General features: G+C 40.7%; 1 protein-coding gene across 1 annotated transcript; it reads right to left on the bottom strand.

Moving 5' to 3' along the window:
* Positions 1-4,891: 4,891 nt before the first annotated feature.
* On the bottom strand, positions 4,892-12,381 carry LOC144014991 (collagen alpha-1(XII) chain-like). Its single transcript, XM_077515292.1, has 9 exons — positions 12,283-12,381; positions 10,266-10,289; positions 10,005-10,160; positions 8,211-8,333; positions 7,954-8,118; positions 7,723-7,869; positions 5,792-5,817; positions 5,490-5,558; positions 4,892-5,409 (listed from the first exon to the last, which is right to left on the bottom strand). The coding sequence occupies exons 1-8, from the start codon at positions 12,335-12,337 to the stop codon at positions 5,544-5,546; spliced, it is 711 nt and encodes a 236-aa protein (XP_077371418.1). The 5' UTR covers positions 12,338-12,381; the 3' UTR covers positions 4,892-5,409; positions 5,490-5,543.
* Positions 12,382-14,103: the final 1,722 nt, after the last annotated feature.

The raw sequence follows: 14,103 nt of genomic DNA, 5'->3' as shown, positions 1-14,103 counted from the left end.
TTGCTGACATCTCAGTACGCACACCCTCTGCTTTTAATTGATAGGAATGTTGCCTGATTACCCTCACAAGGGAGAGTGCGTCCTGTAACTGTATTTATGTCAGGTTTACATGTTTGACATTTATTAAACACGACACAAAAAGGAGAGAAGACACTTAGTTCAAAGCTCGCGAGGAGAAAGGCAAGGAACTGACGCATACAATTCACTTCTGCACTCTTTAAAAAAAAAAAATCATCTCCACACCCTCTCTTTATTTGTTTTTTACGCCCCTAGTTACATGGGTGTTCCAACTCTAAAGGGGTGGAGCAGAGCATAGTTGGAACACAGTTTACTTTTCTGTTTATGGGTGTGTGCATGTGAGTGGAAGATTGCTGAGTACGTGTGGTCACGATTCCAATAAGTTCTTAACAGGCAACAGGCGTGCCTCAGCAGACTGGCACTAACCATTATGCTGTGTTTGATGTTGTTGTTCTTGTACTTATGAGTCATCTCCTGTTAAGCAGCTGTTAGATAGGCTGTCACGTTATGTGAATGTGAGTGTGGAACAGAGCAAAGTATTCTTCGTTCAAGCAGAAGCAATTCTTCATTGCAGCGAATGAATGACAACTACGTTTTCAATTATTCCTACAATTTATTTAGCCTTTTATTGTCTTGGTATGACAATTGAGAACAAATTATCGTTTGTGATGCTTGCCTGGGGTCCATTTCACAAAGCAGGTTTAGTGACAACCCTGAGGCAATAAACCCTGAAAGTGGGAAGCTCTGCAATTTCCATTTCAGAAAGGGAGGTAACTGAAACCAGTGAAATAGAAGTAACTCTAGCCTGTTTCATAAAAAGAGGTAATTCAAGCTCTCGGTCAGTAACAGACTCTATGAACCGAGCCTGGTTGGTAGCAGGTTTTTCACTATGAACCTCGAGGTTTTCTCTGTCCCCGCCTCCTTTCAGCACCACGCGACATTTGATTTCCTCATTCATTTAGTCCGCTACAGCGACTTTTTGCATAAATACGCCTATAGAGCATAAAGTCCACTTTTGTCACGAACATGGCATGTCCTTTTGACAATGACCCTTTTGATGAAGGTGCCGCATTATTGGGAAATATACATTCGTCGTGAGATTGTCATCAGATCGCGCATAGATATGCTGGCATTTCCGGACAGTTATCTTTTTGAACGGTTCCGTTTCACATCACATTCCATCATCTACAATTACGTACACAACTTAATCCATCCTTACATTTGCAACATTACCAGTCGTAGTCATATGCACTCACATCACGTACTGTATTGTGTGTCGCGCTCCGATTTTTCTGATGACGTTTGAATAGTGCTTTTATATTTCATCTAAAGGTTTTTTATATTTCATCTTAAGTCAAGTGTGCTTCTCCCCTGCGGGATTGCACCTAAATGTAATGAATTAATGAAGGGACTGTCTGCCAGTTTCACTCCGGAAAAGACACTTTTTAAATACAGGATTTAAACAAACAAACTACTTCTCAATTTATAGATATGGGCTTTTCATAACCTGTGGAGGTGATTTTGTCCTAAACCCCCACACCCCCAGCCTGTATTTTGCCATTTTGTCTGTGTTTTGTAAACAGCGGGACGTTTCTGTGGAAAGACAGTGTTTACACCCCTTCAGCCAATCGCAGAGCAGGGGGGTGGTGTGTCGCAAACGGGGCCGGGCGAACGTGTCAGCTGCTTGACGTCACTCCCGCGGCAATTTGAAAGCATGCACGGATTTTTATTTTTTTTTTCCACTCACTCACAGGTTTCCCCTGTAATATTATTGTGATTGCAAAGGACTACATTTCAATTGACGCACTGACCCCACACCTGAGCAGCAACGTTCTCTCATGCTGCCTTCCTCAAGAGCCGCTTACAGGGTAACGTGCAGCTTTTCTTGAATTTATAATTGTCTGACTTAAGTGCTCACTGAGCCTGAAAATATGATTTTATCTTGAAATGTCAGACATAATCCAAATCTCTAGAAACTCAGCTTTCAAACAATGTATAGCATCACGGGCAAGCATGCAGGATAAGAGTGAGAAAGGGGCCGGGCGCTCTAAACGATAAGAGGTTTTAAGGACATCCCCTGATCTTAACTCCATAGGAGGACAAGGAAAAACTAAAGAAAAATGAGAGAAAAAAAAAAACAGACAAAAAATATGAAATCTTGAGAAGGAGCATCATACTAATAGATAAACAATCATGTCCTGTAAAAATGAAGAGTCTCAAGACACCATTCAAAAACAAGGGCGTTTGTACCTCAAGGCGTGCCTCACTTTTATTATTTACTTCTTCTGTAACGATCACAAATGCCTTGCATGCTGAATTAATAGTATGCAAAACTTTACAGTGGATGAGAGGTTAATTACATCCTGTGGTGTGATCTGAAGAGGGCCCTGTCCTAAATGTAAGGGTTGAACCACATTGTCTTGTCCAGTCAAATACAGTACATCAGTAACTAGAGGTGTGCAAAATTTCCGATTCTTAGATTATTCACGATTCGGCCGTGCAACAATCGAGAACGATTCACAAACGTCCAAATTCCGATTATATAAATATGCCAAGGGAAGCGAAACGAGCGAAAAGTACGCGGAACTGAAACGCAGTAGCGCGCGCGGTCTTCGGGACGCTTTTTGGGACGGACCGAGAGTACACATCCACAACTCACGCCTCGAGATTCAAAACAACAACAAGCATGGCTGAGCTGACCAACCCACCTCTTCGTGAGATCAGACCTGCTCCGAAAAGGCAAACAACTTCAGGCGGAAGTATCAGCTAGCTGGCTGCAGTGCGTCGGTTAGCTCTCTACAGGGCGCCGCGCAGTGATACGAACGAACGAACAGAAAAGTAGTGGCTGGCGGTAATGGCGTCTGACTTTATTCAGAAAAGAGTATTGTGGTGGAAATGTATCACGCTTTTGAAAACAAATAGTTTTTAGAAGAAAAACGCTTTATTTCCGAGACCCCAGCCAGCTTGCTGGACTATTTTCCTCTCGTCCAACGCCGAAGTCAGTGCTGATCGCACACACGGGAGGTGAGGATCAAATTGAGCTTCATGTTAAAAAAGCCGAACGATAGTAGTTTATTTAGGCCTGAGAGGACTTTTGTACTATTTTTGTAACTAATGTACGAAACATTAAAAGCGCCAAAATACATTGTTTTTTTTCTGCTGCCTGGGGGGAAATCAATAATCGTTTTATAATCGAATCGTAGCCTCTGAATCGTAATCGCAATCGAATCGTGAGGTGCCCCAAGATTCCCACCTCTATCAGTAACGAGCTGACCCTGTTTACACACTTTATTAGATATGTAAATAAATGTTAATGCCATCAAAACACATTTTCATTGTTTTTGTTCATGTTTTATGAAAGGCAAGTGTTGTGTACTGTAAGGTTTGGATCCCAAATGCAGACACAAATAAGATTTTCTCCATTTAATCACATCGAGAGGCAGAAACTCAGAGACGCTGTACACCGGACAGTTGGACAATAATCCGAAAAACCACACACAATTCACAGACTGCACCTACAGACAGTGAATCGTAAAGGACTAAAGAATGACATCACATCACGTTTTGTAAACAGACACTTGTTACATCAGTACCTAAACAGACACATAACAGGTCATGAACTCTGCCGCATGCGACCCAGGTCCAACTGTCTGGTGTACAGCGTCTCTGAATTTCTGCCTCTCGATGTGAATAAATGGAGAAAATCTTATTTGTGTCTGCATTTGGGATCCAAACCTTTCAGTACACAACAGCAAGAACTGTTGAGATATTTGAGATGTCACTAAACCAAAAAATATTAGCGTCAAAGTCACTGTTGTGCAGAAAATGCATCATTTCACAAAAAGCTGATTTTCTCCTTATTTTGCCTGAGATTGTTGATTTATGTCCAACTGAGCCATTTTCAATTGATGATCACGAAAGAACAGAATACGGTTGAAACATACTTTTTTTTTTTTCTAATGAAATAGCAGAACCAAATCTTTCAAATGGTACCCAACGTGTTATTTGAGTCATAACACACAATGTTCTAGTCAGCCTTGAAAATGTTGGAAATTGGTGGGATTGTAGAAGTTACCTTTTCAGAAAATGCTTGGTATTTAAAGAGTTAATTATTGCAAATATGTTTTCACAGCTAACGTTTTACCCTGACAAGAAGAGAATCAATACACATTAAAAAAAAACAGCAACAAAAAACAACAACAAAAACAAAATCACATCCTTACAAAATACAAGGAAGTTGGCACCAAAAGGCGTGTCTGACATAGAAATTAACCTGACATACTTCTTGTGTAATTACTTTCCAGTCTAACGAAGTGTGCATCATGACTATGGATGAGTCAGAAAGTGAATTACGTCCTGTGGCGTGATGTGAAGAGGGTCTCGGAGTGGTGGTGTTGAGCCACTTTGTCTGCAACGAGCTGATTCCATTGGCATAAACTTTACACCCGCTGGAACCACGTCAAACTATTGGCAACGGAAGCGAATTTGGTTTTCCTATAAGCTGTATGCCAACCCAGTGATATCCTTAACTAGTGGCAAGCCAAGGTCACATTTGACAGATAAACACATGCAGGTAGTGACCTGTCTGTCCTTCGTTACAGCTTGAGTGCTCTTAATTTTTTATCTCTTTAAATAGGCTTGTTACTTTATTCAACCTGCGCGTGATGTCACAACCGAAGATTATGCTTATAATATCCGAACCTCTTGAACTTTTATTTTGGCACTAACAGAACCCGGAATTTTTAAAATATACTGTATATTAGTTAAATATTTCTTTTGTTTCACCAGAAACATTCAGATTTGGATTTAGTTTAAACATTCTGCATAGCATTGCACCCTTATTAACATTAAACAAAACAAATGAAAAACTATATTGACTTAACAGCAAATAAGTTTATTAGCATTGTTTTTTAGTCCGTAAGAGAAAAGAATTAAAGTGCATCAGTTTACATGAGAAAAACAAAGCAAAAAAAAAAAAAAAAAAAGGTCAAATGAAAGCGCTACTGCCATCTACTGTAGTGGATGTGCAATTACACGTTATTCTAGTCCAAAAAAAAATACAAATCAAAACAAACAGGTTCCCATGCGTGCCCCCTGGCATTTTACCGCACCCACTTACGCTGGCCCACACCGCTATTAGAGAAGGACTGCACTATAAGATATAACGCATTCATAGGTGACAGTTTGCCTCAGGAAAGGATTCAAAGTGCATATTGATATACTCTTATTAGCAAGCAGACACCATTCTTGATCAACTGGAACAGTGGGCTTCTCCTCTGTTGCACATGGAGAAGTTACAACTGTCAGACTGGTGGTCAGGGCTGGTGTTACCGTTGTCGTGACGTCAACTTGGCAATTGGTGCAGACATTGCGAGTTAGGTTAAAGAGGATCTGTGAGAGAGCAAACATTCATATTGAGAGCAGGAATATGGACTCCTGTATTGCACGTGTTACACGATGTATGCACTTACTTTGTTGGAGGATTTCTGTCACGTTAGCTCCCAGGGCATGTATAACCCGAGCTTTTACATGCCTGGACACTGTTGAGAAATACGAAGAAAATAAGTCATGACACTTCTAGGTCTGATTTCCTTCCTGTTGGAGAGTGTTTCACAGCATTTTCTCAGTACATGAGTACATGAGATTGTGCTTTGCTACCATCTAGTGGTGAAGGCACAGCAATGCTAGTTGTCCTTGGTGAACAAGTAGATTTTATTCCAGTAATTGCCAGTACAATGAGCTTGTGATCATGTGTGCATGCGTGAGGAGATACCTCTTCCTCGGGGTCATCTTCAATATCTACAAACAAAAGACAGAAGTCTATTATTTCATTATATTGGAGTGGCAGTCGTCAAAATTGTTTTTGTTTTCGAATTTGCTTTTGACAATTGGTTGAAAAGCAAATGCTAAGATTCCTGTGGCTATGGTATATGTGTGAAAATAGGAGGTCTGTAATAGTTGGTTGCAGGGCGATGAACTACGAACTACTTTCTCGGCATACGATCCTATACAGGACTGTCTCAGGAAATTAGAATATTGATTATGGCTTTTTTTATTTTATTTTATTTTATTTTTTTTACTTGGGCTGAGGAAATATTCTAATATTTTGCGATACCTGTAAGCCATAATCAGCAATATTAAAATAATCAAAGGCTTGCAATATTTCAGTTAATTTGAAATGAATCCAGAATGTATGGCATTTTGGCTTATGTAATTGCATTACAGAATATAAAGGACTTTATCATAATATTCTAATTTTCTGAGACAGTCCTGTACATTGACAGTATCGAAATTGGAGAACAGTTGAGACGTTTCAAAAAGTAGTGACCACTTTGCCAACCACCACACCATTTTTTTTCTTCTTCTTCTTTCTTTCATGGTGACTTTGAGAGGAGCAAGCTGTTGCACCGGCCACTTCACACTTCATCAGGGACAGATAAGATGAGATAGACATGATCGCGTTTGTAATTTTATGTATTTAAACGAAGCTTTCATGTTTTGTTAGAGGAAGACGCAAAGAAACATTACTGGATTAGAGAAATCGATCACTGTGATAATTGATGGGGACACGCATGTTTTGTTTTTGTTTTACACACCATAATTTTGCCCATATGTACACGGGAACTCACTAGTGGCGAGTCACGTCTGCTTGTGAAATCTCTCTGCTTTGTTCAAACCTAATTAAAAAAACAAAAACAAAAACCCTCATACATTCTGTATATTAATAGTAGGTTTCAAGGACTACTGTATCCTGAAATATGACATGTCGGTACCCGCCCATAAAGGCTACCTTTTCCATCAACTGTGACATTATTGTGCGGATGTCCACAGCTAAAATTGATCCTTAAATTTTGTCTGCTACATGGAGAACCACTTCTTTGATTATCTTACAAGTTTAAACTATCCACATGAAAGCTCAGATGGGATGGAATTCCTCTGTGTGGTCCAAGTGAGCTCCTTAAAGGGGAAGTCAACCCCAAAAACATTTTACTAACCTACTGCTCAAAGCCAACTGGGATAGGCTTCAGCACCCCCGCGACCTTTGTGAGTAGTTAAGCGGTTAAGAAAATGGATGGATGGTTAATATTGCGTTAGTGGAATATAAGCAAATTCCAGCCGTTTTTATCAATATCAGAAGGCGGCCATTTTGCCACTTGCTGTCGAGTGAAAATGACATCACAATTGCTCACGTCACAGGTAACAACCAATCACAGCGCAGCTTCAGAAAACACGTGAGCTGTGATTGGTCGTTGGCTTAGCCCTGAGCAACTGTGATGTCATCTTCAGTCGACGGCAAGTGAAGCAAGCAAAATGAGCGCACTCTGAGATGGATAAAATGGCTGGATTTTTAATATTTCACAAATGTAATATTAATCAGAATGTCATGTTTCGACTAGTGATGTCACATATGACATATTATTGTCAAGAAAAGTTGAACGTTGACTTCTTTAAAATCACAGTAATGTTTCATACTGTCACTTGCCCAAAAAAACTTGACTTAAATAGCGCAAATTTGACATTATTCATGGGAAGATCAGTGTAGTAGAATCCATGCAATTTAGTCCGCAATTGTTTTCTCGTGAATTTATCTGTTTTTGAGTGGAAACCAATTGCTCTGTTTACAAGCAGAAAATGTAATGAAATGAACGAGGTATCCCATTTTCACACATTGCCACATCCAATATGGCGACGGCATCAACGTACAGTACGGCTGCACCATCTCACAGATGTTGCTGGTGAGATTGCCTAAGATGTCGCTTATCCCGTCGAAGTCGGTCACGTTGAAGACATGCGTGTCGAAGGGCGGCGACGCAATGGTCCTCAGCTCGTCCTCGTCTGCATTAGCCACTCCTGCCCAGCAAGGAAACAAGTCAAGTCAGCGCCACCTAGCAGGAAACTGCTCCGCCCGTCCGCTGCAGCAACGCCAACTCGTACCGATGGCAAATACTTCGATCCCGGCGGCCTTCACGTCCAATGCGGGCTGCGTCACGTTGTCGTTTGACATCCCGTCTGTGACGAGGATGATCACATTGGGAACATCGTCTCTGTCTCCGGCTGACGGGGTGAAGCTATTGGCCAGGACAAAGTTAAGCGCCGCACCTGTGTGGAGGTCACGAGGGTTTGTCAACAACACCTTACATAGCTCAGGAATTGCTAGCATGTGATGCTACGTTAGTGTAGCTGGCACGTACCTGTTGATGTGCCTCCATTTAAGTATGTCACGTTCCCGATGGCGTCCACGAGGTTGTCTTCGGCCTGAATGTGAGCATTCAGGTCCCACTCCAACCTTGGGAAGCCGCTGAACTGCACAAAGCCTGCGCACATGCTAGACACGTCACACACATGTCCATGCACATCGCAGGCTGTGATGCCAAAGTAGGGTTGCCAACTTTCTCATCCCAAAATAAGGGGCAGGTGCATATATATATATATATATATATATATATGTATATATATATATATATATATATATATATATATATATTATTCCTGCTAGATGGCACTGACTTGACTTGCTGGGTATTGCCGCCAACCTTACGATACGATACGTATCACGATACAGGGGCCACGATACGATACGTATCGCGATACATATTATCCCAAATAAGACTTTTTTTTTTTTTTTTTATAAAATATAGGAAAATTGGTACACTGAGACACGTGCCATGTTAAGTTTATCAATAAATAAATGTTGACATTCTTCCTCTGCTTTCATTTTTCTTAGCAAGACACAGTGTCCAATCACCGGTGAGCTATTTTTGCATTAAGTGAAGGCAATTAACTTCAAAGACGCTGCTGGTTTTTATTTTTTAGGTACAATGCAAATCGCAAGGGCAAACGTGAACTGCCGATTTAAAGTTAACGAGCAATATCGATTCTGACGCCTGCGTATCGATGCGTGTATTGTGATGAGGCCCGCAACGATATATTGCCGTATCGATTTTTTGAGCGCACCCCTAACATATATATATATATATATATATATATATATATACATATATATACATATGCCTGAATTCTGTTATCAACCATTCAGACTGAGCATATTCAGTATCACGAATGGTGACTTGCAGAAGTTAGGTTTATATTTCACCTCGATTGTTTTTTCTTGTGTGATTTGCTTTCATTTAATTTTTGATGGTTATGACAACATGACGATACAGACCAATCTTGGAGTCGCAGCTGGAAAAATATATTACGAAAGAAATTTTATATTCACATTCTTACTAATGAAATCTGCATTTAGAGTTTCTCCCACACATTTCATACTTATTGGTACAACGGTACTTAACACACTGCACTGTAGGTGTGGCAACACAAGCTTTTTGCTAATTAAATCCTGTTTGGACCTCTCTGCCTTCTCACCCTGCTTCCTCACATTTGAGTCCACATAATCACACCCCAAACATAACAGCATCACCGCGTGTGATGTTCTACAAATTCTGCATGCATGTTTTGTGTGTGTGTGGCTCGATTAAAATAAAAGTTTTCCCACTCACTTGAACATGTGATCGTGTGAACGTTATAACGTCAGGACTCAGAGCAAAGTCAACGGCAGACCCAGCTTGCTACATAAAAATGACGTCCGCGGTAATTCAGCAGGCGGGCGAGCACGTTCTGGCTACCGCGGAAGTAGATTCATAGGTCAAAGGACCCGCGTCTGGCCGCCCCCACCCCCATACGGATCGTCATTGGCTAACTTTAGCTGTCAATCGCCAAACGTGAAGGAAGTTACTTCACGTGACACCCAGCGACTCATTTTATTGGCTGCGAGCAACTTCCTTGTCACTTGTCAACCTACGGGAGCCGCTGTGGTCCAAAAATGGCAAAGATGCCGTTTGCTGCATTTCGTGTAAGAATTGAGCATTATTTTACGGCGCTTTAGAGGTCCCGTACGGGACATAACAATTTAGCCCAAAATACGGGAAGTCCCGGTTAATACGGGACAGTTGGCAACCCTATGTCAAAGGTGCGAGCGAGCTCACCGACGCGTATGCGGCCGTCGTTCACCATGAAGCTCAGCGCAAGATTCTGCAGGAAGTTTAAGACCAGGCCGAAGTTTGTGAATCCGACGCTCCCGGAGCCATCCACCAAGAACACAATGTCGGCCTCACCAGTGTCACATGTGACATTTCCATAACCTGAGCACGCCCGCACATGCAAACACAAAAGTGCTCACCGTAAAAAGAACTGGGTACGGGATTGTTCCAGTGTACAATGTGTGAAGTACGGGTGTGGGAGATTACCTGATCCAAGGGACTGGACATTTACTAAAGAAAAAAGAAAAAAAAAATCATGTTATTAACTAACTTGGCTTCTTGTAAATATTACTTGAGGATAGTTGTCTTTTGCTGCCATTGGGAGGAATCCTCCATCTTAAACTGTGGGCTAAGAAAAGAAAAATGATAATAATGTATTTATTTCAAGCAACACAGCACAAGGTGCTTTACAAACAAATAAAATACAAACACAAAAGCCATCAGTTAAGTAAAACAATTAGACATAAGGAAATTAAAAAGAACAAACATACAAATATACAATAAAAGTCAATCAGAAAATACAAGCCCCAAAAAAATAAGCCTTGAAAAGAGACTTCAAAGATGTCAGAGACTCCGCCTTTCTAACATAGTTAGGGATGCTGTTCCAGAGTCTCGGGGTCTAAACAACAAAAGCACGATCACCCTCTGGAACTGCCAATAATGCTTGATTCGCGGATCCTAATGATCTTTTTGGTCTATATGGATTTAAAAGCTCATGAATATATTCTGGTGTCATGCCATGAAACGCTTCAAAAGTTATTTATAAAATTTTAAAATCAACTATTCTAAATTGTACCGTAGCCAATGTAAAGATGCCAAAATTGGAGTGATGTGAGTTCTTTTACTATTTCTAGTAAGCAGTCGTGCAGCAGAATTTTGAACTACTTGTAATTTGTTCAAAGAATTCTTATTCAAGCAAGTAAATAAAGAATTTCAATAGTCCAGTCTTGACGATACAAACGTGAGAATAATCTTTTCGGTAAATAACTTCCGTTTCTAAGTCTGTGGATCCTTGGAGATGAAAATTTGAAAACAATATGTGCCCACGAAGCTAAAGATTAGAACATGCTTTTTATCATATGCGCAAATGTTACACGTTGGCGCTCCGGTCGCGAAATCATGCATGAGTGACCAGTAAATTTGCTGATTTTCGTTTTTCTTTTAATTCTTGAAAATTTCTTCATGGTCCTACATACTGACACGTTCTACTTAAAAATTCTCATTTTATTATTATTCAAGCAAGAGTACCCGGAGAAGACCCACACAGGCACGGGGAGAACATGCAAATTCCAACCAGGAAATGCCAAAGCCCGGACTCGTTCTTGTGTCGACAGGCTCAATCTAGAGATATGGACGATATGCGACAGTTGGACATTTTTTGTCCATTTTGAGATTTATCCACAAATAGCCTCCTTGAGGTCTCTAGTTTAATTTCCAAGCAGAATAAAAGTCAAAATTGTAATAGAAATGTATGAAAATAAACAATTATTAGACAGTATGCCTCGTAACTAGGGGCCGTATTTTTAGCCTAGCTGCTAGCTAGCAGGGTAATCTTGCGCACCTTTTTAAAAACAAGTCAACATGATTCACAAATGATTTATATAAATATTGTGAGGATAATCGAATCTGCTAATGGATGGATGGACATAGCAACCAAAAAAAGTCAAAACAGTCATCCTACCTAATGGAGCAGAAGCCGTTGTCATTAGTCCGTTTACCGGCGAATTATCATCCAAACAGAAAGAGATATTCTCCAGGATCGTTTTCTTAATGATTCGATGTCTACTTTTAAGTTAAATTATTACATTCACACACTTGACTAAACCATGTCGAACTCGAGCGAGGGATGCAGCCGCGATACCCCCGCGGAGCAAACGACACTGTTCCTTCACTCAGACCGAGTCAGGAATTAAGAGCTGCGACATGCGCCAGTGACTTGTATGCAATGTAGACTAAAGTAATTATGTATTGTAAATACTAATATAATGTATTGATTGCTTGTCGATGTCTTATTTCATACGACGCCGGACACGTCGCTTCTTCGTTGCGTCAAAAATGAACAGTCTGCCTGCATACGTCGCAAATATCACCACACATTATCACCTATGCTCGTTTAAATTGAACGACAGGAACATAAAAATAAAAAGTTAAATATGAAGTCGACCTACAACTAATCAATACAAATCATTCAAGCCTTTAAATAATAAATGTAACAAGGACTCACCATTAATCAGTGTTATAGACACCAACAGAAAGAAACACCAAACAAACTGATCCATCGCTGACTGTAGCCTCTCGCAACGTCTCACAGGAATGACACCTTCGTAAATGACTTCATATTTATAATGTTTTTTGGTTCATTGTTCTTTGCTCTTTATTAATTTTCTAACATCTCAGTAGGCACACCCTCTGCTTTTAATTGATGGGAATGTTGTCTGATGACCCTCACCTGGGAGAGAGCGTCCTGTAACTATTTAATTAGCCTTTTAATTGTCTTGGTATGTCAATTAATAGTCAATGATCAAAAGGTCTTAGCCCGGCCTATAATGTTTTTGGTGTTTCTGGAGATTGCAGTGACCTTTAAGGACTTGAATTACCAGGTTCAATTGACTTTGACTCAAACTCAAGATGTGGTTGCACAGGTGAAGGCCATCCAACATTCTCTTTTATTCCTTTCCAATCGGTACGTTTTTCCCACACTGCTTGCCAGCGTTTGCAGCTCCACTCCTGCAAAGTGTACACGCAGCTAGCATGTGACGTCAAAATAAAGAGTTATGTTCATATTCTATTGCACCTCTTTTTTTTTTAATCTTGTATTTGACATTGAAAGTATCTTTCAAATGTCTTAGTTTTTTTTTCTAAGATCACCTGGCATGTCAAAAAATGGCAAATCACGTCTGTCACTATTACACACATCCACATGACTCTTGGTTTTTCCAGAGGTCCCCACAGTTTTGGCCATCCAAAGTCCCATCAGATCAATGCGGTAGGAACCACGGACAGCTTCCGCCCTGACAACCTCTTCTATCGGAATGATATTCAACAACAACTGCATCGCACCCGTAGGCGTGCTTGTATAAGCCGAGGATATCATTAAACATGCTAACTGCTGCACCTTCCGGAGTTTTTTCCTCAGATACATCGGATTAGCACTGCAGTTGCGTTTGAGGAAATCCGTGTACTGTGACTTTGCCACGTCAGCTTACAATAGAGTATAATACCAAGAAATTTTGCTTCAGAGGAAAGTTCAAGTTGTTGTCCGTTCCGTTGATCCACAAAGGGTCCATATCGAGCTTTCGTTTGTTAGAAAACAGAACAACTTCAGCCTTTTCGCTGCTGAACTGTGACTCGTTTTTCCGAGCCCATTCAACAGCAATGTTTATTGCCATTTGTGCCCTGCGTCTTACCATAGGTGCTTTTGCATCTGCCACTAGTGCCACCAGATCGTCAGCGTAGGCTTGCACATAAATATTTTTTTTCAGGAATTTCAGAAGGAAGGGATTCATCCTAACGCAATTCCACAGGAAGGGCGACAGAGTTCCACCTTGTGGACATCCTTTTCCAATTTTCCTTGTCACAGTTTTCCTGTTGAGTTCCACTTGTACTGTACGGTACCTCACTAAATACTCAACGGACTAGCACCCGGAGGCACCTCTAGTTCTCGTGGAGATGCAGCCAAACTGTTGAAAGTGATATTATCAAAAGCTCCCACAATGTCTAAAAGTTCACCAAGGCTAAGTGACTTTTTTTGTTTTTTTCACATTTTTCTCATCACAAACTCATGCAGAGCGGTTTCTGTAGACTTGCCCGCCTTGAAGCCGTACTGTGCTGGAGTTTTGCCTGTAAAACCTGATCCTCATTTAATTTATCGAGAATCATTCGCTCCAGCCACTTCAATTGAAATGACGTTCAGTGTAATCATTCGGTAGGACTTAGCTTCAAAGTAGCTATTCTTTCCCGGTTTTGGAAGAAAAACACCTCGGCCATATCTCCAGGCCACTGGTACATAACCATATACTTTAGACAGCCTCTGAATAAAATACGA

This window comes from Festucalex cinctus, chromosome 1 (genome assembly GCF_051991245.1).
Source record: "Festucalex cinctus isolate MCC-2025b chromosome 1, RoL_Fcin_1.0, whole genome shotgun sequence".
NCBI lineage: Eukaryota > Metazoa > Chordata > Actinopteri > Syngnathiformes > Syngnathidae > Festucalex > Festucalex cinctus.
The sequence above is the reverse complement of the archived record's forward strand: the minus strand, read 5'-3'. Positions and strand labels throughout refer to the sequence as shown.

Bases quoted from the DNA above. Each gene is read 5' to 3' on its own strand.
- LOC144014991 (XM_077515292.1), bottom strand. From the start codon at position 12,337: ATGGATCAGTTTGTTTGGTGTTTCTTTCTGTTGGTGTCTATAACACTG. The intron at 10,161-10,265 runs GTAATCTCCCAC...GGGCGTGCTCAG, and splicing joins TGTCCAGTCCCTTGGATCAG to GTTATGGAAATGTCACATGT. The intron at 7,870-7,953 runs GTACGAGTTGGC...CTTGCTGGGCAG, and splicing joins GATCGAAGTATTTGCCATCG to GAGTGGCTAATGCAGACGAG.